Source organism: Silurus meridionalis, chromosome 20 (assembly GCF_014805685.1).
Source record: "Silurus meridionalis isolate SWU-2019-XX chromosome 20, ASM1480568v1, whole genome shotgun sequence".
NCBI classification, from domain to species: Eukaryota; Metazoa; Chordata; class Actinopteri; order Siluriformes; family Siluridae; genus Silurus; species Silurus meridionalis.
In genome coordinates this window covers 7535001-7561899 of record NC_060903.1, presented here as the reverse complement: position 1 = coordinate 7561899, position 26899 = coordinate 7535001, and the positions used below count along the sequence as shown (strand labels likewise).

The 26899-nt window shown below is 37.4% G+C and overlaps 1 protein-coding gene across 2 annotated transcripts in view; it reads left to right on the top strand.

Moving 5' to 3' along the window:
- Nucleotides 1–26899, top strand: part of sema6ba (sema domain, transmembrane domain (TM), and cytoplasmic domain, (semaphorin) 6Ba) — a 150200-nt gene that overhangs the window by 93912 nt on the left and 29389 nt on the right. For both annotated transcript variants that reach the window (XM_046876946.1, XM_046876945.1), the window contains exons 6-12: nucleotides 7102–7200; nucleotides 9032–9122; nucleotides 9300–9419; nucleotides 12016–12104; nucleotides 12291–12508; nucleotides 20694–20825; nucleotides 22823–22972. In XM_046876946.1, the coding sequence (XP_046732902.1) occupies nucleotides 7102–7200; nucleotides 9032–9122; nucleotides 9300–9419; nucleotides 12016–12104; nucleotides 12291–12508; nucleotides 20694–20825; nucleotides 22823–22972 (899 nt within the window). The remainder of the gene's footprint in view (nucleotides 1–7101; nucleotides 7201–9031; nucleotides 9123–9299; nucleotides 9420–12015; nucleotides 12105–12290; nucleotides 12509–20693; nucleotides 20826–22822; nucleotides 22973–26899) is intronic.

Sequence of the window (26899 nt, the reverse complement as noted above, 5' to 3'; positions counted from 1 at the left end):
ATACGCATGCGCGATAACAACGACTGCCGTGAACCAACATATACCAACAATAACGGACAGTGAGATTGTGGAAGTTTAAATAGGAGCTGGTGATGATGCTAAACGAGCACCATATGTGCGCGATTGAAGCCGAGAGCTTCAGAGAAAGCGGCCGAGAAAACACCTGACATGCCGAAGGGGGCGTGGCAGGTGGATTCCTGACAGATAAACATGTACTGTATGTATTTTTATAGCATGCCTTCATCAAACAAATCACGGCAACGCTGTTGTGTAAAAACCTTCAAAAACACGTGCATGCACATTCTCATTTATTAACGCACATCATGTACATAAAGAAATTTCAAGCACGTTAATATATTGCCGCTATTTTGATTTTCGTTTATCTCGAACATCGGTTATCTCGATGCGTTTTGGCGACCCCCTAGGACATCGACATAACCGGGTTCCACTGTAGTTATCATTAAAAATTAAATTATTAAAAAAATGCTTTCAAATGGAGCAAATAGTTTGTGAAAAAGAAAATATTTCACAAACTGGTTTTGGAAGTTCTTATGATTATAATGAGCAGATCTATGAATAAAAAAAATATGATAGACTTTGATGTTTAAATATGGTTATACAATATGTGTATAATGTCGGTATACATTCATTTTAACTGAAATTTTAAATTAGGAAGTCAGGCGACTGAAGGAATCGAGCAACACCCATAAAAGAGGTTTGTTTGCAAAGTTTAATCAACCAGTTCATAAGTTTGGCTCTTGTTACATCACCTGTCAAAAGTTTGAAAACACTTAGTCTTTTGTCATGTTTGATACAATTTTCTTTTTTTTATATGCAAAAAAAATTGTTAAAAGGCAAAAATGCACAAGAATTGGACAGTGAATGACTGGAAAAAGGTTCTGTGAACAGATGAGTCCAAATTTGACATTTGAACTTATGTAAGACAGGGAACAGGAGGGAAGCAGTTAGCAGACTGTAACACCCCCACAGTCAAACATAGAGGTGGAAGCTTAATAATTTGGGGTTCTTCTGGAGCAGGGAAGGTTGGAGACTTATTGTGGGTGAAAGAAATACTGATCCAACATGTCTACCATTCCATACTTAAATGTCAAGCAATTCCATCTGGACTGTGGCTAATTGGAACCAACTTCACCATACAAAAAAACAATGAGCTAAAGCATATGTCCAAGCTCTGTAAGTGTTATTTAGAGAGCAAACAGTCGGCTGGAGTGTTATCTATTATGGAATGGTCTGCCCAGTTACCACACCTAAGTCCTAATCAATTTTTTTAGGGATGAACTGGATTTCAGGGTCAATAAGAAATACGTAACTATCAAAGAACACCTTTAGCAAAGAGCCAGGGCAAAGTATTTCAGATTAATGTTTATAGAAAATATCCAGATGTTGAAAGTGTGTAAAGCTGTTATTCATGCCAAGGGAGTGTTTTTAGTATTTTTTTTATTTTTATTTTTATTTTTATTGTTATTTTTTAATGAAAATAACGTTTAACATCTGAACATTATCTATCTGTTTGGTCATTCTGCCCTATTTTGCAGCATATATATATAAAAGAAACAGAACTAGTCATGTGTCTCTAGGTGTTTCTAAATGTTTCAGAGGCACATCTATTTTTGAGTCAATAAAAGCATGCTTATTTATTTAAAAATTAAACCCCACTGTCACATCAGACGACAGTGCATGCAGACACACTTGTTATCAAATGGAGGCTTGTGATTTTGAACCATTCCAGCAATGATCCTCATTTCCTGAGACTAACCCCTGACTGTAAAACGTCAGCTTTGAGTTGTTATGTGTGATTGCATCAGGATGCTAGTAAATGTCTGCTGGACCCAAACACATGCCTGGTTTGTTCACTTTGATCTTCGGCAGACAAATCACTCCCTCTCCTGAAGTTCAGAGGCTAATGGCGGCACACTGGCCCTTTTTCATATTGTAGGAAGTGGAGTTGGCGTGGGTTTGTACAGGTGCTTTTCAAGAGGTTTGATTTCATTGAGGATTGATGTCCAGCCGGGGTGTGTATTATTTTCTGCAAGAGGTGGCATACAAATGAGAACCCTTTCTAACGCATACCAATATTCCTTCCTGGTACAACTCTCAGCTCCACGCACACACACACGCACACACATACATACTCCTGACACTTCAGACACACACCTGCATTCCGCTCATACATTATACTTTTGTTTTTTTTCCCGTTTTTTTTTTCTTGTGCTTTTCATCTTTTCTCTCAATCCATTTCGAATTCTGTCAGGATCTCACTCTGTGACGGTAATGTATGTACTCACTGTTTTACTTGAAAAGTCCTCATTCTTTTCACAGACTATTCATCACGAGGCGGAACGAGCAGAAAGCATAGCATTAGAGAAAGGGAAAGAAAGACACACATAGACACATCTGTTTCTATGAATTCTTCCCGAAGTTATGCCGGCTATGTAAACGTAGGTGACCTGCTACACCGACCTTGAGCTCTTTGGCAGTTGATGGACAGGCTAACGAGAAAGTGAGACGATTAGCAGTAAGCTATTTATTGTGTATTTGTGGAATGTTCGTGAAAATTCCAAATCCTGTTTTGGCAATTAAGACATTAAGGTGAATGTCTATAAGCAGTTTTGGAGGCAGGAGATACAGTAGGCCAGAGATTCTCATGAGCCACACATACACACACACACACACACACACACACACACACACACACACACACACACACACACACACAAATACAGGATATATTCTGATACAGGTGCAGGTTGTATTCTTTTGTATTTTGGAGATTTGTGATCAATCAGCTATAAGAACGTTAATAAAGTCAGGCTGCTGATGTAGGGTGAGGAGGTCAGGGAAACAGTCAGTGTTCCAATTCATCCCAAATGTGTTCAATAGGTTTGAAGTCAGAGCTCTATAACATTCCACTTAAGATCTTCTACTCCAACCCATGTAGACCGTATCTTCATGGATCTGGCTTTGTGCAGAAGGGCATTGTTACTGTATGCCATAACAGGTTTGGGTCTCAAAGTCATTTTATACAATTATTATCCTTCTTTGGCATAACAGTTTGGGAAACAACTGGACATTAAAAGGTATCCATAGTTTCTGTTCTTAGGCAGAATGTTTTAGTGTTTTACACTGCAAAATATTAATCTTAGGAAAGTAAAAATATCTTTACTATAGTGAAATATATTTGAATACTTCATTTAAATATGAATATCATATTTTTGGACATTATTACTCCTTTTAAGCTTGTCATTTTCTTATTCTAATGGCAGAATAATTTACTTCTTTCTAGAAATAAAAATCATGCTTACAATGACTAAAATGTTCTGCCACCAGAATAAAACAATTTCAAGCTTGAAATGAGTACAAAGGGCTTAAAGGGTTGAAAGGTTTAATAATTTTATATTTGGTTTATTGAAATCTTCTAATTGGAAATAATGGCTACAATTGACCGTATTTAAGATATTTCCATGTATTAACATGTAATTTATTTTTCACTGTAGGTGCCTTGCTGTAACACTGTCTTTATATTAGCCATGTCATCTGTGATGCCAAAAGGTTGTTTTTTTTTCCCAGCAAGACTTAGGGATGTATATGTGTTAGGAAGCAGTGTTGACTGTAACTGTGTTGATAAAATATTTTTTTTCCATTGCGAAACACTAGAATACATCTAAAAATCCAGTTAGGTCCCACCAGCTAGCAGCTGCCAAAAACATGGACAATGTTTGCCAGATGGTGAATTGCTTTTCGCTTCTTGACTAAATTGATCAGTAAAATGTTAAATGTTGAAATGGACAATACTAGCAAAACTTCAGAAATGCTTCCTCTTTCTACCAGCATTTACCAACTTGGCTTGTATTTTGGCAGATGGTAGATGGTCAGACCTAATTTTGGTTTCCCGACATTTATTCTTAATCATCCTGGAAGCATTCGTTCTTTTCACTGCATAACTGCAATGTAAACAAATCTTTTGCAGTAATTCATTAAAAAAAAACATTTATTTTGAAGTAAACACTGGATAAAATGCATTAATATGCGCACTCAGGTTCAAATGTATACCCATGCATAAACATACATAATTTAAGAGACTGCTTATGTAACTAGATTTAGAGCACAGCACCTGCGTTACTGATGCCCTGTGTGAGGAAGTGCACCTACAGATTAATCCTTCATAGTTTAGTGCAGACCTCCTGCAGTGTGGTTTCTGAATGATCCCAAGCGATGGCTGTGATCTTCTGGAATTCACCTGTATAAACTAACGGAATGTAAAATTTCCCCAACAAAATGTATTCCTGTGTGTTTAAAATACAAGATATAATCATTTCTTTGGCTACACATTTATTTGCCTAATGCCCACACACACACACACACACACACACACACACACACACACACACACACACACACACACACACACACACACACACACACACACACAGAGAAGAAACTGTCTTCCCTGATGCCAGTGCTTTCTCAGTAATTGCACTGGCAATTAAATTCTTTTGGCTACTTTACCCCAGTGGACGCATTCTCATAAAGTGGATTGAAATTCAATATTCTAGATCGTGTTTCGAACACACGTGCGCATCTTTATCTTTCCCTGTCTGCTTGTTTTGGTCATTTTCAGCCTCATATTGAACAGTCTGATAGACACACACAAACACACATTTTTTAGTGCACTCTCCTTTTTCAGCAGAATACAGATGGAGCCCTGGATATGCCCGTATCTTATTAAAATGCACAAATCCACAGACATGCAAAGGCACCAATAGCAATAGAAAATTATATATATATATATATATATATATATATATATATATATATATATATATATATATATATAATAGAAATATAAACAATTTTTATTGTCTGTCTGAAGGAGGCAAAGCTTATCCCCTCCTTTCTGATTGGCTCATACAAAATAAAGCCTTGCATACAAATCTCAATTAATTCACTGATTGCATTGAAGTAAAAGGTGATCCATACCTGATATTATTATTCAAAAGGAAATGTGTGGGTGGGAAATAAACACTTTTAATGGATGCACATTAGATTCTTCACTGTTTCGAGTTTTCTCCAATCAACCAACTTTCTATTCTCCCTGGATTTGTATTTATTTATTTTTTGCAAGATCATGAGCGTGCAAGAGAGAGAGAGAGAGAGAGAGAGAGAGAGAGAGAGAGAGAGAGCAGAAGCTGTGTGAGTGGGATTTGACCCATTGCCAGACAGCACAGGTGGCGCTTTGTCAACGATGTGTCAGGAGGGACAAAGCAAATGAGAAAAAAGACGAGAGGAAGAAAGCAGGGAATTAAACAGAATCATCCTTCGGAGTGAAAGAAAGAGTTATACTATAGAAAACTATAGTATAGAAACAGTCTAGAACCCTGCATGAGGAAATTAAAGTATGCAGATCAGAGAGGACCGGTACAGCTTAGGGTGTAAGTGTTAATGAATGGTCAAAAGCGCATTTACAGAAATTATGATGATTTCAGTCTGAACTGTAAATCTGTTTTGATTTAAACAAACTTTTTGGGTTGGGACTTAACCAAGCCTTCAATAACATTGTCTGTTGACAGACGAAATATATATATATATATATATATATATATATATATATATATATATATATATATATATATATATATATATATATATATTTCTGTGGAAGCACAAGTGCATTGAGGCACAATCTTTGCACAGGATGCAAGCTTATAATCTGAAAAGAGACGTAGTTATGTTGCTTATAATATTTAGTCACATGCTAAGAGAATTTCATTTACTACACTCAAGATTTTTTTTTCAATTGATGCATCACGTTTTAAAGGTTTATAGTTAGATTTAATGTGGAACATCGGTAAGACGAGTTAGTTAATATTATGATCTATGATACACAGGATACACAATTTGCATGGTCCTGCCAAGCAGACAAAAACATGAAAATGACAAATAGGACATGTGGCTTTGCATGGTTGAAGGACATACATCTGTATTCACTTAAGGTGTATTCACTTTGGTTGCCAGTTATTTGGACAATAATAGCTGTATGTTGCCTTATACAAGCTGCATGTACTCTAAAGTATATCCAAGTTTTATTTCTATAGTATTGTCCCTTCAGAAAACGGATGTAAAAAGTGGATGTTTGTCCTTTTTAACAATCACAGTGCTACCTATAAGATAATCTACTTTATTAGATCTCTTGTGTTGTCTCTATTTCTTAGATTAATAAACTTTTTGGGACTCACTGGTATAATATAAATATGTTGGCTAAATCTGTTTTTTTTTAACAGTGACTCAACTGCATTCCATTTAAAGATAAATGTGTTGGATGTGAATCATATTGAAGAATGTGGTAGGTCTTATGAATAAGCGCTTTCTAGACTCACTGGTAACACTATCAGGAAAGAGAAATATCCGGTCAGGAAAAGTAGCACATGCCAAGCCTATGTAACACCATCCCAGTGCTCAGCACTTCACCTAATCGCAGCATAACATCTGCCCTCAGTGTCACTCCCGCTGAGTTTAGCCACACCACGAGGCCAAGTCAAAGTCAATGGACAAAGAGGAGAAGTGTGAGCCCCAGCATGGAGCTGCACAGTGGGGCTCTTCTGCAGTGCTTTTTGATAAACACGCATAACTTCTTCAAAGGGCTTTTACAGGTGCCTTTCGATGAGCCAAAACATTTCTAACTCTTCCTCACAATGTGTAGTTTTGTTTTTCTAGTTACCCTCTGTGCTTGTTTTAATGGGAGCACTTTTACATTGTTTTGTTTTAATGAGAGTTTAAATTCTTGATGGCTGCCTATAATTTCAAAAGCCTACATGCAGCATAAATGTTTTTGAATATTGTTCCAAAACGTTGTTTGAGTATGAACAACTAATGAACAATATCATGAGCTCTGTGGTGGAGCTGCACAGTGAGGCCTACTTCATGGCCTATTCATAAATCAAGCAAACAACTGGAGGTGCTGCTTAGAAAAATTGCCTTGTTTAAATATCTGTCTGCATGTCGCCTCATCCATCACATCCAAATTTGCTTTCCTCATGAATTCGGTTTTTTTTTTTCTCCCATTCTTTGTTCCTGTCTCTCCAGGAGGAGTGCCGCAACTATATGAAGGTATTGCTGAATCAACATGGCGGCCTTTTTGTGTGTGGGACCAACGCCTTCAACCCGCTGTGCGTCAATTACACCGTGAGTGGCCTCATAGTGCCTCAGGAACAGCTGAATACCATCCGTACTGGCGTCTCACTGAGCAAATATGTGGCTGCGTTGAGAATGTTAATGGGCATAGGCAGTCCAGCATTAAGTCAAGGGTTTTCAAACTTGCAGCATAAAAAATAACATTCACAGAGACCTTTTTATGTCCTCTGTGCGTATTTATTTCATAACCATAATGCAAAAATGTAGATATTAAACACAATAAATACACCTGTACAATTATTATTTAGTTCTTAATTTAGTTATTTATTTATTCGCTATTCTTAAACACAACTCAAATGTTAAAGTGTAGGTCATACATCATATAAATGGCCTCTTGTAAGCCCTGTAATTATACTGCAATTATATTAATTAGAAGATTATTCATACTTGCTTTTACATTTATTAAAATGTAGGTTCAATTCAAGTGACCAATTACATTTATAACTATAACAGTTACATTTGACATGATCTTAAGAACAGTTTGTATGAGCTTAAATAAATATAATGTGAGTCTAATTTGAATTTAGACACAATCCACAGTTCTACTTAGAATATTTCTCTTCCCTACCTTTTTTTTTTAAATGAATAAATATTAGCATCATAACAGATGTGCAAATATTAAAACTAGCATGACTACAGAATATGGAAAACGATAGATCAGTGGTTAAGATGTTGGATTTAAATTTAAAATGAAAATAAATTAGATGATAATTCACTCTGGATAAAGGCATCTGCCAAATTATATGAATGTAATATGTTGCGTTAAACGTTTTATCATAATGATTTATTCATAGGCATTTTATTCCTTTTGAAGCACAGCAATTTGCCAACACCAGCATGTTTATTCATTAAAGAATAAAATATACCTTTTATTAAAAGACGGAAGCTTGACTTTAAGCGAGAAACCAAAAACCTTTGACTTACAAAATGTTGACACTGAAAACTTAACTTAAATAAATATATATAAATATATTTAATATATGATAATAATAATATAAAGAAAGAAATACATATTTCTATCAAAAAACTTACACCATATTAAAATATTTAATAATACCTTCTGACCAATCAGATTTCAGAATTCAACATCCTTGGTAGTCAGTGTTAATGATCTTTAGCAAAGTGCCACTCCAGCATCATTAAAAATTATACTAATAACAAAACACCAATCACCCCTAGTTATAGGTCATGGATCCATGCGGTCCTGAGAAGCCATACCAAGAATTATGGTCATATATATATAATGATATCTTTATTATATATTTTTGAAATGCAGTTTATATTTCTGTCACTGTTTTTCTTTACTTCTTTAAAAATGTCTTTTTTTGTGCATATGAGCTCAAAATAAACTGTTTTGACCTGGTGCTAGAAAGCTGCATATATTTCCATAAACCAAGGCTTTCCAGCTTATCAGAATGTGTGTAAGAGGGTGTGAATGCATAAGGAATTGAGTGTTAGTAGTGTTTTAAGGACGTGCTTACAACAGAACTGTTTTGCTATTTGTGTTTGGTAAAAAGCATAAAACCTAACCATCATTCAAGTGGGCCCTGCATGTGTTATAATGGACGACTGTAAAGTGTTTCAGTCAGACAGTCAGTAGATGATATAGTATAATGTCAGATATTGGGGATTATTTATAGACATCTTCCTGTACCCACTCAATTCCCAATTTCCCACCACCTGGAGATACGGTAGCTGCTCTGGGAAATGGGCTGTGACGTGTATGTGGTTTGCAGCAACTGTCAACAAGTGAATGTTATTTATTGCTCCCGATGTGTGTGTGCGTGTGTGTGTCTGTTTGTCTGGGCATTCATGTGTGCAGAGAGACACTCTGGAAATGGTTGGGGAGCCCATAAGCGGAATGGCCAGATGTCCGTATGATCCCAAACACGCCAACGTGGCTCTGTTTGCAGGTTTGTATCCAAAATTGTGTTGAAAAACACTCTGTGGAAATTGGTTTTGGTAAAGAGGGGGCTGTGTAACATTCCTACAGTCTTTATGGATTGTTATTGACGTAAAAGTGACTATGCTGCCCTTTCGATCCTTTCCATCTGGAAACTGATCTTTTGGCTTTTTCACCTTTGACCCAGAGGGCAACCTTTTCACGGGCACGGTGACGGATTTCCTCGCTATCGACGCTGTCATTTACCGGAGTTTGGGAGATAGCCCTACTCTTCGCACCATCAAACACGATTCCAAGTGGTTTCGAGGTACAGCAGCAGATTACACGACTGATTACTTTGTGACTTGAATGGTGCTCATTGATTTCGTGTCAATGCCCGAGTTGCTTTTAACCCCACATTTCATTGAGGTCAATACATAATAATTGCATTTTGATTTCAGATCAAACACATAAGAGAAGGATAATGAGGGTTTTTGTTTCATGTTTCTAAAAAAATGACACACTTGCACATTAAAAACATAAATCTCCTGTAGAGAAAGTAATAATCACAATGTAAGGAATTAAACATGACAGGTTGTGCAATTACGAAAATAACTAACATCTTTGTTACATTCACAACATTCATTTTCATCAGCACATCAGTTTGCAGATGATTAGAATGCTTCATTTATTTATTAGTTCCTCTTATATATTACATTACAGTTGCTCTAAAAAGTCATTTTTCATTAGCATTCATTTCATTTTTTCTTTCTCTCTTCTAATTAGATGAAAAGAAAATGAAAAGAAAATCACAGCTTGTCTTGTTACAAAAGTCTTGAAGATTTTCAGCAGAAAACTTACTGTTAAAAAACTCTGAAATTGCAGACTTTGCCCCTAAATATAAAATAATCTCCTTGCAGAAAAGTGTTGCCATATTAAAACCTGAACTTGCCTTATAAGAAATCGAGTGTATACAAAATTTTGGCTCTAAAAGGCAACATGGTAAGAGATTAGGTCCTAGCAGCTGCCTCAGCCTATTCTATACTGTTTCTATACTAAATGTATATGCTTTAGGTCTGTGCTTTGTCTGTGCTTGGCTCTGCTTGCCTCTGTCTTTCTCTTGTTTTTATATTTCTGCCTGTCTGTGAGAGTTGTGTTGCTTTGCTCCTAGCTACAATCAGAATTATATTGCTCAGTAGAATATCTGAGATAATATAAAAGATTTAGGCTGTATAGGCACAGAAAGTAAACTTTACTAATTTTAAACATTATAGATATTAATACATATATTTGCAAATAATTTCCTTTACACCAGAGGTCCTTGTGGCCCAGTACCAGGGTGAGGAAGAGCTGCTACTGGGTTGCAAGAACATTCTGGTAAAAATGTCAATAAAAATAATTATGTACTATTTATCGTGCGTTTTGCCCTTTGAAAAGCCACTATAGAAAATGTATATATTGCATTATCTTCATAAAACATAGTATTTACACTTGTGACTGATTTAACTAATTATTAGCATGAGTGTTCAACAAATATCCCTCAAAAATTTCTCTCCCCCCCAAAAATATGAGGATTTCTGTCTTAAATACTGTATGGGCCTGTCTTTATGGTCAGTTCACATGCTCCAAACCCCACATGAGAAATATGTGGAGATACATTAGCTAATGAGTCAATGAAGCCTTCAAAATTGCTTTGGCTTCTTGAAACTAATCATGTAGCACTGGGGGACAAACCGTTGGTTTATTTTTTATTTAAAAAATGTGGTTCTGATCTGTGTTTTAGTCTAAAGTTAACATGAAAAACATTTCTTTTTTTATGTATATACGTCTTTATACAAATATATATATAAACACCACCAGCCAGTCCATGAAAATATTTTCAAAATGAGTCTGAGCTGTGGTAAACAGAAGTTTGAATACTCATGGAACACAAGGAATTTGTGTTCCAATTTGTTTACTCATAGAAATTATGAAAAACATATATTTGTCTCTTGTGTAAATATACACATAATAAGAGAAACTAATATACACTTTCACTTAATTGACTGCATTTAATCCGCATGCGATACGCCATTACATACAGTATGTTGATATTATGCAAGCATATATGTTGAGTTTAAAATGGTTATTACTTTACAGCATTCAGTAGATGCTCTTATACAGAGAAGCAAACGGAAGAACTCTGCTGGAATTAATTAAAGTTTTTGAAAAAACAAAGAAAGGCAAGCCAACACAAACATTTCAATTACGAAATAAATCATTTGATTATGACCATAGAAATAGCACTCTATAAATGGAGGATGAGCCGGTCTGTGTGGGCAAAGACTTAAGCCGCAAACTAATTCCCCTCTGACAGAAGATACTGTATTTATATTCTTACCTGAAAAAGTTTGAAAAAACTCTTTACCAAAGTTAAATGTATGTAGAATGTTATACCAGTCAGAGTCAAGAAAAAAAATCTTAAATGAGTCACTCTGAGTAACAGTTCTTTTGGCTATTGTGGTACAGGGACAGACAGACAGGCAGACAGACAGACAGACAGACAGACAGACAGACAGATACTTAATTTATTCATCCCAATGGGACATTTACAGCTTCCAGCAGTATCCACAAACATAGGCAATAAGTCATGCAATAAATACTAAAAATGTAAAGGTAAGTTTAAGAAAAGAGTCTTTAGTGTCTGTGCAAAATCTGAGTGTTTTTTAGAGTCCTGTGCAACTCAAAGCGTTTTGAAGAATTATGTGCAAACCGGAGTGTACAGTGTGTAGTGCAGTTCAGAACAGTAATAACAATAGAAAGAGTGTACTGTAGAATTAAGATAATGAAAACCATCACTTGTACCAATGAAAAAATTTGAATGTTATTGTTATTTAAAAATGTTATTTAGGCTTTATCCTATTCTTTCTGTGTGTTTGTCTCAGAGCCTTATTTTGTGAGTGCAGTAGAATGGGGTCCTCACATCTACTACTTCTTCAGAGAGATGGCGATGGAGTTTAATTATTTGGAGAAGGTAAGCAAAAGTAAAAGTTACAGCAGGAGCTGGGAATTGGTTTAACATTTTGCTGAAGTTGTACTATAATTTTTTTAATTGTGTACATCTTATGTATTATATACATTAAATGCCATTGTTTAACTGCAGTGTGTTACTGTATGTACACAAATCCCTATCTGTGTGTATGTGTTTGTGTGTGTAAAGGTGATGGTGTCTCGTGTGGCACGTGTGTGTAAAGGTGATCTGGGGGGCTCTCAGCGTGTGTTAGAGAAGCAGTGGACATCGTTTTTGAAGGCGAGACTGAACTGCTCTATTCCAGGAGACTCTCACTTCTACTTTAACCTGCTGCAGTCCACCAGTCCAATCATACGCATGCACGGCAGAGACATAATTCTTGGAGTTTTCTCCACTCCTCCCAACAGGTACACACACTCCAAATTCAGCATAGTTTTGGGTGTTTAATAAATCCACTGTCACTACATGTATAGTGAGTACAATGTCTTTTTTACATGTGTTTATGTTCTTAGCCCTGTTATACTTCACTATGTCAAATTTCTTATTATTGAAGAGAAATAAATAAATAAATAAATATATATATATATATATATATATATATATATATATATATATATATATATATATATATATATATATATATATATATATATTCTCTGCTCATATAATTTAGTGCTTTGAATAGTTTTCACTAACTTTATAACTGGAAAATACCTATAGGGCTTATTATCTAAAAGTACAATATCTGCTAAAGAGTTTTGGCAGCAATCACAGCCTTGAGTCTTTTTGGGTATGAGCCAACAGGCATTGCACATGTGGACCTGGTCTTCTGCCATTCTTTTTTGCAAATCCTTACAACTAGGTCAGGTTGGATGTGGACCATCAGTGGACAGCCACTTTCAGATCTCTCCAGAGGTGTTTAATAGGGTTTAAATCAGGGCTCTGGCTGGCCCACTCTAGGACATTCACAGAGTTGTCCCTGAGTCACTCCTGTGTTGTCTTGGCTGTGTGCTTTGGGTTGTTGTCATGTAGGTAGGTTAACCTTTGGCCCATTCTGAGGTCCCTAATGCTGTGTAGCCAGGGTTTCACAGGTTTTTATTGAGAATATCCCAATACTTTACTCCATTTTGCTTTCCCTTAAACCTGACTAGTTTTCAAGTCCTTGCTGCTTAAAATAACCCCCACAGCATGATGCTGCCACCACCATGCTTCACTGTTGGGATGGAATTGGGCAGGTGATGAGCATGGCCTGATTTCCTCCAGATATTCGAATTAGAATTGAGGCCAAACAGTTCAATCTTGGTTTCATCATACCAGAGAATCTTGTTCCATACAGTCTGTGAGTTTTTTAGGTGTTCTTGGTTCTTTGCTTTTATGTGTTTTGTGTTTGTTGCTGAGCAGAGGCCTCAGTCTAGCCACTCTGCCATTAATCTCAGATCGGTGAAGGTCTTCTCAAGGGACAATACTATAGAAATGACACTTGGGTATATTTTAGAGGAGTCTATGTGCAGCTTGTATTGCAGTATAGATTTACTGTCCCCTGAAAATAACTCAACATACAGCCATTATTGTCAAAATACCTGGCATCAAAAGTGAGTACACCCTAAGTGATAGCAGTTGTAGGTTGTTTAACCAAGCAATGCCATGTCCTAGTTATCATGTTCATATTTTTGTCTGCTTGACAGGACCATACAAATTTGAGTATCTTTGATTAAAGCAGTTACATTTTGGTGCTTTGAGTACAATTCTCACATACTGACCAGTGGATGTTTAAAATGGCACCTCATGGCAAAGAACCCTCTGAGGATTTGAGAATTAGGGTTGTTGCTCTCCACAAAAATGTCTGTGAGAAGAACAGGCCTCGCAAGGGTCAATCAAAGAAGTGCTGTGCGTCAGGTGCAGAATCTGCTTTAAAAAACATATGCATAAGTGCTGCCAGCATTGCTTTAGAGGTTGCAGAAGCGGAAGGTCCGCTTATTAGTGCTCAGACCATACGCCACACACTGCTACTAATCTGTCTGCATGACCGTCATCCCAGAAGGAAGCCTCTTCTGAAGCTGGCTAACAATGCAGCCCGCAATCAGTTTACAGAAGACAACCTATCCAAGAGCATGAATGACTGAAACCATGTCTTGTGGTCTGAGTAGACAAAGATAAACTTGTTTGGCTAGGATGGTGTCCAGCATGTGTGGCGATGCCCTGGTGAGGTGTACCAAGAAATTGGTGGTGGTAGCATCATGGTCTGGGGCTGAATGAGTGCTGCTGGTACTGGGGAGATTTAGTTCATTGAAGGAAATATAAATTCCAGCATGTACTGTGACGTTCTGAAGCAGAACATGATGCCCTCGCTTCAGAAACTGATCCGAACAGCAGTTTTCAAACATAATAAAGACCCCAAACACATTGCCAAGATGACAACTGCCTTGCTGAGAAAGGTGGAGGTGATGGAGTGGCCAAGTATGTCTCCAGACTGGAACTCTATTGAGCACCTGTGGGGCATCCTCAGGCGGAAGGTAGAGAAGTGCCATGCGTCTAACACCCAGCAGCTCTGTGATGTCATTATAGAGGAGTGAAAGAGGATCCCAGCAACAACCTGTGCAGCTCTGTGAATTTCATACCCAGGAGCATTAAGGCAGTGCTAGATAACAATGATGCTCGCACAAAATATTGACACTTTGGACATTTTCACTTAGGGTGTATTTATTTTGGTTGCCAATTATTTAGACAATAATGGCTGTATGTTGAGTTATTTTCAGAGGACAGAAAATCTGTACTGCTATAAAAGCTGCACATTGACTACTTTAAAATATGTAAAATTAAACGAATGATTTGGAATTATATACATGACAAAAAAGTGTGAAACAACTGAAAAATGTCATATTCTAGGTTCTTCAAAGTAGCCACCTTTTGCTTTGATTACTGCTTTGCACACTCTTGGCATTCTCTTGATGAGCTTCAAGAGGTAGTCACCTGAAATGGTCTTCCAACAGTCTTGAAGGAGTTCCCCGAGAGATGCTTGGCACTTGTTGGCCCTTTTCCCTTCACTCTGCGGTCCAGCTCACCCCTAAACCATCTCGATTGGGTTCAGGTCCGGTGACTGTGGAGGCCAGGTCATCTGGCGCAGCACCCCATCACTCTCCTTCTTGGTCAAATAGCCCTTGATGCCTTCAGTGTGACTCTACAATTTTCATAGTCATGAAAATAAAGAAAACTCTTTGAATGAGAAGGTGTGTCCAAACTTTTGGTCTGTACTGTATATAGATAGACTGAGTGACAATGTGGTGCAGAATGTGGTGCTGCTGCTTTCTTTTAGAGACACTAAATTACTCATAAAAAAAGATTTTGATTGTATTCTTTTTGCAAGAATAGTGGGGATGAGTGGAAATTCAAGACAGGCAGACACAACCATTGTAGGAAAAAAAAGAGGACAATAAATATTTATATAATTTAATAAGGCTATTTATTGCAAATGCCAATGATAAAATGCATTTTAGAGAGAGGGAATGAGAAAAAGTTTGTATAGTCAGAGCATTTTCTCTGACGAATAATAACCCACATTTATAATGTTTAGTCCCAAATAAAATGATAGAACAGTAGCTTCAGCTACATAGATTGATTGGACAAAATCTCAACTGTGTGCTACACAAATCATTTTTATGACATGAAGTAATTGGTGTACCTTACAAAGACCCAAAATGGACAAATGACACCTCAACCCATCACAAGTGATCGCCACTTCACACCAGATTACAATGTCTCCTTGGAAACTAAGAATAGTGTTCTATTCAGGCATGACGCACTAGCACAAGCCGCTGTGATAGAGAAATTTATTCAAATGAGCAGGAAATAAAGAGATCAGCTTTTTACACAAAGTGGTTCCATGCCAGTAAAAGGTATAATATATTGTTTCATAACTGTGACATATCTCCCATAGCTCTAATGCAGATGAATGCCGTACACACAGCACTGCTGCTGGGAAATGGCTGAGATGTAGAGTGATGAGACTGAGAGGAAGACATTCAAAAGAGAAGGGACATTCAGTGTTGAAATGTCAGCTGTTAGCTGGAGTCAGAGGAATTATAAAACACATGAGTCATGCAGGTGGTTTGATTCTGATGGAAGAAAATCAGTCAAGGACAAAAATGTGAAATTACAGTTTTTTATTTTTTCCTGGATCTGGCCTTTCTTTCTTTGCTCTTCATTTTTTCTACTATTTTTTACTTCTTCTTTATCTTCTTTTTGTATTTTTTTTCCTTTCTTTCTCTCTTTTTTTCCTCCTTTTGTTTTTTTTTTGTTTTTTGTTTTTTTGTTGTAATCAAGGTTAATCTGGGTTAGAACAAGACCAATTAATTTACAAAATAAGTCACAATAACATAAACAATAAAAACAATTTTACTACTGGTGTTTTCAGTAAGGTGACACGGGGATATTGGCATGCTGCAGACAGCCATGTCATGAGCTATCTCACCAGTCACTAAGAAGTGGAGCCAGTGCACACCTGACTGCAGATGAGGTTCAAACAGATTGGCAGGAAAGATGTACAGAACAAGGTTTTTTTCATTATCTGTGCACAGCTTACATTTAGGTTAGCTAGAGGTTTAGTCAACAGTGAGCAACTTCATCAAACATTTGTGGATAAACGGGCAAAAATCAAGCCACTCTCCACTGAAAGGCTCATTTCCTTTCCGCATCGAAATGTTCAAGCAGTTTGCTTGACCGTTAAAAGGACTGAAGGATAAGATGTGCTACTCACTCTGCAAATGCACATTTGTATTTTTGGGAAGTTTTCCGAAAGAACTGAAAAAAAAAAAGCCATTGCACGAGAAGGTCTTCTATAAGTGATATTTGTTTTCATGTGGCTGTTGTTTAGCTTAGTTTTATTCAAATGACACTTTACCACTTATTACAAGGTTATTATATTTTTTTCTTTTATTCACAACATAGGATGCAGAATTGCCTTTCCTGTGAACAGCCGGATGCTTTATATATCGGTTCCACATTAAAAAAAGTAATGTGCTGCTTTTCCTCTCTGTCTGGGAACATGGCAGAATATAGAGGGAAAATTTGGTTTTAAATATTTTATATCACCGAGATATTCAAAAGATCAGGTTTAGAGCACAGTGTTCATTAGAAGGCACTTCGCTCTGGGCAAATGTCAGTTTGAGCAGCAGGCAGCACAGTTCTTCCTCAGCTGTTCAGCCTGTGCAGCCTGTAGCTCCTGCCGAGTAAAAGACACTTTGATGAGAGCGCTATTTTGATGGCGTGGTATTGGCACAGAGTTGCCATGCTGTTGGCATGTTGACGGCACAACACTGGCACCGCAATGACATGACGTTGGCCATGCCAGTCTTTTCCCACTGTGCTGCCCACTAATACAGAGCAAAAGCCAGGAGGTCATTTACTGTATGGGGTAGATGGTGGGTGAAAAGGACAGAGGGGCCAGACAGAGACAAAAAAAGATGATATTTTTTAGGAATACATTGTAGGTGTGTACATTTAGCCTTGTTGTCTCTAACAGTAGTAAAGAACTACAAGCTACACATGTGTATGTTACAATCTCTTTTAGGTCACATGCTATAGAGGCTTTCTTATTTGTTACCCAGATTTACCCAGATTTGGTATCCAGATATACAGTACAGTGGAATGCTTGCTGACATGTTAATAACGGTTTGATATATTATAACTAACAATAATTCTATTATAGACATTTCTCAAAACAGTTCGTTTAACAAAATTGTGTGGATAATGCCATTTCAACCTTTATGATTCTATATACCTTTTGCAAGAAAGGTATACAAAACATAGCATATGGAAAACACTGTGGTCAGGGGCAGAGCAAATGATGCTTAATGGTACTTTCTTATTTGTTTTCCACTTTTGTAATGTTTTACACAACTTATTAATAAAAGGACAGGGCAAACTTGCGAATCATCTATCCATCTTTATGTATTAATATATATGATTACATTTCATATTTTATTGTCTGTTTCTCTTTGGTTTTTTTTATTTTTGTTTCATATGCTGGTTAGGAAGCACATAATATTATAACTCTCATCAGAGAGAAATAAGAGAGATAGATTCATTTCTCCAGCTGGATATTACAAAGTTGTAGTTCATCAAATCCTGACAGTTCTTTGGCCCGTTCGGAGCTGAAGCTGACTAGTGCTTACAACTTATCTGGCTGAGCTGGCGTTCTGAAAAACTTCCACTCTAAAAGTCTCACTTTGGTGAGTTCCAAAAGGAGTACAGCCAGTAACATCTAACATGAAGACACTTTGAACTTGTTTGTCATTCTTGACTGGCCTACATTTCTGTCAGAGTGCAATTTATTCAATAAAACATGCAAAAGAATGGTGTCAGAGGCAGACTTTTCTTTTTTTGTAAGTTTTTGAATATATTCTGAAATGTGCAAAGGGGAATTGCAAGTAGTGACTGGTAAGTGTTTAGTTTATTAATCTTTGCACAAGGACAACGAACTGGGGTCATCAGAACTATAACAAATGATTATCTATGGTTTTATGCAGCCTGCTCCTGCCTTTACCTTTTCTGCCATCCTGATCTTTCTATAAATTATTTCGCACACTTTGAAGAATATTATTTTTAAGTGGCTGCCCTGAGGGCCATTCCCTTCAAATGCTTAATTGTTCGGTGTAATTGTCTGGCTCTTTGTCTTCGTGTTCACTGAAGTGAACCAGATGAGGTGAAGAAAAGAGCATAAAGAGGTAACTAAGCAAGGCAGATCACAATAAAGGAATCCTGTCATAATGCATGCACTTTGACATTCATCAGCTCGGTCTGCGTTAGGCACAGAATGATATCTAATCAGGAGACGGCGAAGAGGAACCATGGAGTGTGACTGATTTGGAACAGAGCCCTTTGGCAATTTGAGTGAGTCTTGGTCCATCACTGGCACAGTGACATCCTGCCAGCAGGTCCGGTTTCAGGTGGCAGGCTCCAGGCAGCCTTGTCTCGCCTCTTTTTTGACATAGCACAGATCTCGACTAATCCTGCCTAATAATTGATCGCCTCAGAGCGCAGCTTCTGACTTTTCACAGACTTTACAATGTGGTGCATCTCCTGTCATATTCCCAGTCTTACCCTTTTTGACTTCTTAGTTTTATTCTCTTCTGTCTGTCTGTTCTGATGTTTACCTCTCTGTTACACTTTTATAGACAGATTTTTCTAGTACTGGCTTGTAGTTTACCTGTTTTTGTTCCTCACTTCCATACTTTGGAAGGCAGATATCTGTCAATCGCTAGTAAAATACTTAAAAATATAAAGATGTCAATGACATAATTCTTAGGCTAGGCATTTTGCTTTAACAGCATACACATTGCTTACTGTCCAGCAACTACAATTGAGAATTTAATATTATATAGCATATATGAGCAGATATCCATGTATTAACTCATTTAGAATGTACAGACTTGGAAATGGTATACAAACAAGGTCATGTATTACCCAGAGCAGTCACTGGCTTTGCTGTAGTAGTGTGTTGCCGGGTTGTCAAGAGATCTGTTGGGGGTGGTTTGGTCTGGTCTGGCCCAGATGGTGAACACCTGGACCCTCAATCAGGTCTCAAGCTTTTCCTTAGTTTTCCTTAAATGTATTTAAAATTATATTATAATAAAAATATGAATTTACTGGAAAATGAGTCTAATGTTTTATTAAGGGTGTCAATAACATGGTCATATTATTAATTATTGTTTAGTGATGGATCCAAACCCTTAGTAATCTGAGGCACGCTGGGTTTTTTTTGTTAGAAAGATTGCCAGAAAGGTTCCCAGCACCATCTGCTTGAGACTAAAGATGTGCATCACTTTGGGACTGTGATCCTGTAAGATGCAACAAAAAAAATCACACTTATTAATTATTTCCATGCAGGTATGTCAGATGTGAAGCTTGGTGATAAAGATCACGCTTATTAGCAACTACCTGGTCAGAGTTGCAATGATTTAAATTAGGCTAATAGTTTGTTTATATTTTAAAAAGTAGAAACAACTGAACTTATTTATTCTGCAGAATAAAAAAGAAACAGTTCAGCTCACAGATCTAATTGAAACCAAATATTAAATTGATTGATGTAGCTGAGGTTGAAGAACTGTCAGGGGGCAGACTTTACACACTATGCTGACAGTAATAGCATTTACGTCTTTCTTTCAAATATTTTGTACAATAAAACATTTAAAGCCAAGCCCAAATTGAAGTTAAACTCTAAAATACATGAATAACTAAAGCAGTAAACACATTTAGACAGTGGCATCACATTAGACACTGGCACTGATTCAGTTTAATGTTTGATTATGTGTATGTAAAGCATTTCATAATGTCATTGTGAATAATTGTTTAAATTCTAGAGCTCCCAAATAAATGAAGTCCAAAATCTGATTAAAATAATTTGCAATTAAGTTTCTACTAATAAAAACTTTTGCTAAAGAGCAAGAAAACAAGCTCTTAAAGTCCGTCAGTGTGTTTTTCCTGTGCTTCTATTTACAGCACATTTTTGTGCACCATTACAGCGGTACATGTAGAGTGTTGATCAGAACACTCAGCACATCCTGACCACAGCTGCTTCTGTTTGCTGTTTCCCAGCATCCCTGGCTCAGCGGTGTGTGCGTTCGACATGCAGCAGTTGGCACGTGTGTTCGAAGGGAGGTTCAAGGAACAGAAGACTCCAGAATCGATCTGGACTCCTGTTCCAGAGGAGCTGGTGCCCAAGCCCAGGTAACACAAGAGCTCTATTTATTTTACCACTCTTAGTCTTCTCTTTTAGCACACAACCCATAGCAGTGGTCTAGCACAGAGATTTAAGAGCACTCATGGCTATGAGATCAATACATTACTAAAGCACATGAAGTGCAGTCGAATCTTTATGTAATAATAAGGAATAACACACCACAACAGAAAGCACAGCACAGACTAAACAGACTGCACCGCTAGGATGGGGTGTGAGGTGGCACAAGGTGCAAGCCAAGTTCATATAACAGCATGGTCTGGAGTGAGTTATTCTTTTCTTCACAGCAATTTCATGTTTAATTTATGAATGAAAGACACATCATGCATTACAACACTTTTCTAGATAGATTTAATGCTGCAGAACATAGAGTAAACAAATTACTTGTGTCCAAGCTAACAGTCATTCTCCCATCGTCCACTCTCTCATACACACATAGACAGCGCAGCTTGTCATTTTGCCACAAAAACAGAAAGCATGACCAAAACTGATAGCACTTCCAACCAAGCCTCATTCCATGAATAAATGCCTTCTAGTCAAAACCTCACCAGCTCAATTGGTTTATTATTAGTCATAGAGTATTTGGAGCGTCCACTCATTAAATCTCTTGGTGTGACCTGTTACTGTAGAAATACAAATATATTACAGCACATATTAATATTAACCTAGAATAGTTACATTTAAAAACTATCTGTGCTGTTATACAAAAAATAATGAACATCATCTGACTAAACAGATTTGAGCATTCAAACAACAGTGAATTCTGCTCTAGCTTTGGCAATCTGATCTGACCATTACCTCAATGTTAAATTGGAGAAGCTGCTAGAATATTTCTTGAAATTGACTTGTAAAGGGGGCACTTTTACCCTTCAGTACTTTATCTTAAGGATGCAGTAATAACGTTTCTCTACATTTTATTTCTCTGTTGGAAAAAGTATAATTTAAAAAAAAGTCTTCGTTTAAAGTACAGATGCAGTTATACTCTGACATACAGTAGCATTTAACCTAATCATTAATCTAGGTTTCATCAGTTTTCTAAATTCAATTTAAATTTCCCAAATTAACTTAAAAGTAACAAAAGCAAGTTTTACAAACACTCAAAATGTTTGTACATTGCAAGTTTTTGTAGCCATGTATCGTAATTGGTTGCTAGTAGGCAAAGCTAATTTACCATTTATAAACATCTAGAAAAGGAGAAAAAGTAAAAGAAAATTGTACCAGTATATAGAATAAATTATAAGGGTGCATTTTGTATTCTAGACATTCTAGTTCTTATCACACAGTCCACGTCAATGATACAGAAAGTGGAGAGCACTCAGGGTCTTTGTGATCAAAGTCTTTTTCTAAATGCTTACAACGCAAGCAATTTTGCTGAAACGGTCAGTGAGTAAAGCAGGTCATGCACTAAATATTTTGGCAAATCAGGCCATTAGTCCAATTACTCTCTTACCATTTGGACTTGTCCTTTTTTCCAGATGACCAGACACAATGATACAGTAATATCCAACCAATTTTTTTTTTTTTTAATGCATTGTGAGTGGACAGGCATGATTTCACTGTTGACAAAAATCTATAATGGAAATATTTTGAGGTACAAGTTAATGTTGTGTTTACAGTCCTTTGGATATTTAATCATACGGAGCTTTTTGGTTTTGCTTGACATAAATTCGTGATTAGTTAAGCTTAAACTCAGAATCTGCTCCAGAAGCAGCAATGTTTTGTATTTGAAAAACTGAAACTTTTGAGCGTTTGTGTTTTGTTTGGACATTAAATATGTATATCCACCTCCTTGAGCAACCATGTTTATGAAGCTTGATCTAGAAACTCATTTCTGATTCTTATTGAAACACAAAACAAAGCAGCCAGATAAATGAATTTCAGAAGGAAATATAGATAAAATGTTGTATTCCGTCATTGTCCTCTAGTCTTTCTACATACATAATGATCATTCTGAATGTGTAAATATTTTTCTTTTGTGTTTGTGTAGGCCAGGGGGTTGTGCTGGTCAAGGCTCCAGGTTTAGTTCTTCAACCTCGTTTCCTGATGAGGTCTTAAACTTCATTAAGACCCATCCACTCATGGATGAAGCAGTCCCTCTGCTGGGACACAGACCCTGGATTGTTAAAACTATGGTCAGGTAAGTGACTACATTGCCAAAGATGAAATAAATAACCACCAGGTTTTCTAAATGCTATTTTGAAGACTAAAGTCAAGGTCAGTCAGGTGACTGGGTTGCCATCATAGGAAGAAAGAAAAACATATTCATAAAAGTTGCATTTTACCTCTATGTTTTTGTATATCTTAGAAATGCTAATATGAAGGTCGCACAAAAGATGCCTTCCTGAAAGGCACAGTATGGTTAGTGATTCAAAATTGTGGGCAGCTGGCCTAGTCAAACTCATGCAAGCATGATGAAACCCTTCATGCAGATAGCTTGACTAACAATGTAAGAGTGCAGATGAAATTGTAAATCGGAGCTGGAAAATGCTGCCAAGAGCAATTTGACAGCTATTTGCCTCTGGTCTCTGAGTGCCGAGGAAAGTAAAAGAGAAAGTCTATTTTTTTTTTTTCCCAAAAAAAATCTCATTTAGCCAAGTCAACTGAATTTTGATTGAAATGTTCTCGGGTGGAAATATTATAATGCTTCCAAAGAATAGTAATGTTGTCCTTATCAGGCATTATAACACATGATTTTGGTGCTTATAAATAGTGAATCTGAGCCTAAAACAATAGCATAAATCCATATATTTTACTGCACCACAGTTATTGTATATATATATATATATATATATATATATATATATATATATATATATATATATACACGTATGAACAGAAGTGGCGGGCAATGCATTTGGTACCTGGGCCTTCAGTGGGGACTTAGTCGACTTGACTCGACTTACTCCACCTCTTAATACCACTATTATGTCACAATTATAGAAACCATCAATACTATACAAGAAATGCAATATAACAACGTGTGGCATTACAGAGAGAGAGGCATTTCTCATATTGAGGGTGAATACCATTTTACTAAAGCAAGCGCCAAACCTCTACACTACAACTGCAACTGTGCACATCATCTGGAGAAGTTCAGAATCAATATTTGTCTAATAACATGACAAAAACAAAAACATTTAAATAAAATACAACCTACTCACCAGATATGCAGATTTATAATTTGCACTGCTCCTCATAGGCTGTGAGCCAGTGGTACCACTCGTATTCACTGGTCTGGAAGTGAAGAACAAACCCTTTCCTGGGCTGAGACAAGCTAGCTAGCTTCGGGGTTGGCCATGCTCTTCTCACGATGTCTAGATTTTTGATCTGTTGGATGGATTTGGAGGTGAAGAGGAAGAGGAGGAGAGTGAGGACTGAAAGAAGAATAAGATGGTAGAAACTGAAGGAGAAAGACTGTAGTCTGAGGTTTAGTGAAGAGGTCAGACAGGGGCACGGTGGTGGTGAAGAGGTGCTGGATGATTGGGCAACTATTGCAGAAGTGATAAGGAGGACTGCTAGGAAGGTACTTGGTATGACATTTGGAAATAGAAAGAAAGACAAAGAGATGTGGTGGTGGAATGAGGAAGTGCAGGAGAGCATAAAGAGCAAGAGGTTGGCAAAACAGTATTGGGATCGGCAGAGAGATTAAAAAAATAGGCAGGAGTACAAGAAGATGTGGCAGCAGTTGGAGAGGGATGTGGCTAAAGAAAAGATAAAGGCATATGAGGAGCTGTATGTGAAATTGGACACTAAGGAAGGAGAAAAGGATTTGTACCAATTGGCCAGGCAGAGGGACCGAGCAGGGAAGGATGTGCTGCAAGTTAGAGCAATAAATGATGAAGATGGAAATGTGTTGACTAGTGAGAAGAGTGTGTTAAGAAGATGGAGGGAGTATATCGAGCAGCTGATGAATGAGCAAATGACAGAAAGTGAAAGTTGGATGAAGTGGAGATGGTGAAGCAGGGCATAGATAGGATTAGTAAGGAGGAAGTGAGAGCAGTGATTAAGAGGAAGAAGAATGGAAAGTCAGTTGGACCAGATGGCATACTACTAAAAGCATGGAGATGTTTAGGGGAGATGGCAGTGGAGTTTTTAACCAGATTGTTTAACAACATTCTGGAAGGTGAGAGGATGCATGAGGAATGGAGAAGGAGTGTGTTGGTACTGGTTTTTAAGAATAATGTAGATGTGCTGACCTGCAGTAACTAAAGGGGAATAGAGTTGATCAGTCACACCATGAAATTATGGGAAAAAGTTATGGAAGCCAGGCTGAGAGAAAACCATCTGTGAGAAACCATATGGTTTCATGCTGAGGAAGAGCACCACAGACGCATTATTTGCTTTGAGAATGGTGATGGAGAAGTATAGAGATGGTCAGAAGGAGTTGCATTGTTTGTTTGTAGATTTAGAGAAAACGGACGACAGGGTGCCGAGAGAGGAGTTGTAGTATTGTATAAGGGAGTCAGGTGTTTTAGAGAAGGATATGAGGTTGGTGCAGGACATGTATGAGGACAGTGTGACAGCAGTGAAGTGTGCAGTAGGAACGACAGACTGGTTTATGGTGGAGGGTGGATTGCATCAAGGATCGACTCTAAGCCCTTTCCTGTTTGCAGTGGTGTCTCCATGGACTATGATGTTTGCGGATGATATTGTGATTTGTGGTGAAAGTAGGGAGAAGGTGGAGAAGAGCCTGGAAAGGTGGAGGTGGGAGAAGAGGAATGAAAGTCAGTAGGAGTAAGACAGAGTACATGTGTGTGAATGAGAGGGAGGGCAGTGGAGTGGTGCTGTTGCAGAGAGAAGAAGTGGTGAAGGTGGATGAGTTTAGGTACCTCAATTTAATTCAATTCATTTTTATTTGTTAAGCTCTTTTAACAATGAACATTGTCTCAAAGCAGCTTTACACAGATAATGTAGTGATTAAAAGTGAATATGTTCTTTATAAGTAAGTTTTTCCTGTCCCTGTACCTGGGGTCAACAGTGCAAAGTAATGGTGAGTGTGTTAAAAAAGTGAAGGAATGAGTGCAGGCAGGGTGGAGTGGGTGAAGAAGAGTGGGATAAAAGTGATTTGTGATAAAAGGGTATCTGCAAGAGTGAAAGGAATGTTTATAGGACTGTGGTGAAACCTGCTATGTTGTATGGTTTAGAGACAGTGGCGTTGAGTAAAAGACAGGAGGCAGAGCTGGAGGTAGCAGAGCTGAAGATGTTGAGATTTTCATTGGGAGTGACGAGGATGGACAGGATTAGAAACGAGTTTATTAGAGGGACAGCGTATGTAGGACTTTTTTCGGGACAAGGTAAGAGAGGCGGATTGAGATGGTTGGACATGTGCAGAGGCGGGACATGGGGTAAATCGGTAAGAAAATGCTGAGGATGGAGCCACCAGGAAGGAGGAAAAGAGGAAGGCCAAGAAGGAGGTTTATAGATGTGGTGAGGGAAGACATGCAGGTAGTTGTAGATGTAGAGGCAGAAGAGGCAGATGTAGAGGAGTAGTAGTAGTAGAGAGTAGTATGGAGATGGATGATCCGCTGTGGCGACACTAATGGGAGAGGCCGAAAAAGAAGAAGAAGTAACAAATAGTGTGTACACGTCTGTGTGTTCAACTAGATTGAGGTAAAGTGTACAGATGTAGGGTGAGGAGACCTGGTGTACAGTCAGAGTTCCACTTCATTTAAAAGGTTTTTAATAGGGTTGAAGTTATTTGGAACATTTATTTGTCAGTGTTATGTCACAAACTATGTACCACATGAGGCACTGCCTGTCATGGGACCATGTCATGTGTCTGATTTATGCTCAGGTTAATTAGTACTTGTGAATATAAATACACTGTTCACTGCACGCTTTGTCTGTTAAATATCATTTCATTTTTTGGGCTTGGTCAGGCTATGCTTTTTCTAAATGTGAATAGTTTGTATTTACTGTATGTATTATGTGCCACCTTTTCCTTACTATATGAAAATGGTTTTGGCACTCGTTCCATCTGGCTACCTCAATTAAATATTTATATTATATTGTTTTGAATCATTACCAGAAATTATACCCTCCGGTGTTATTTTACTGTTTCTCT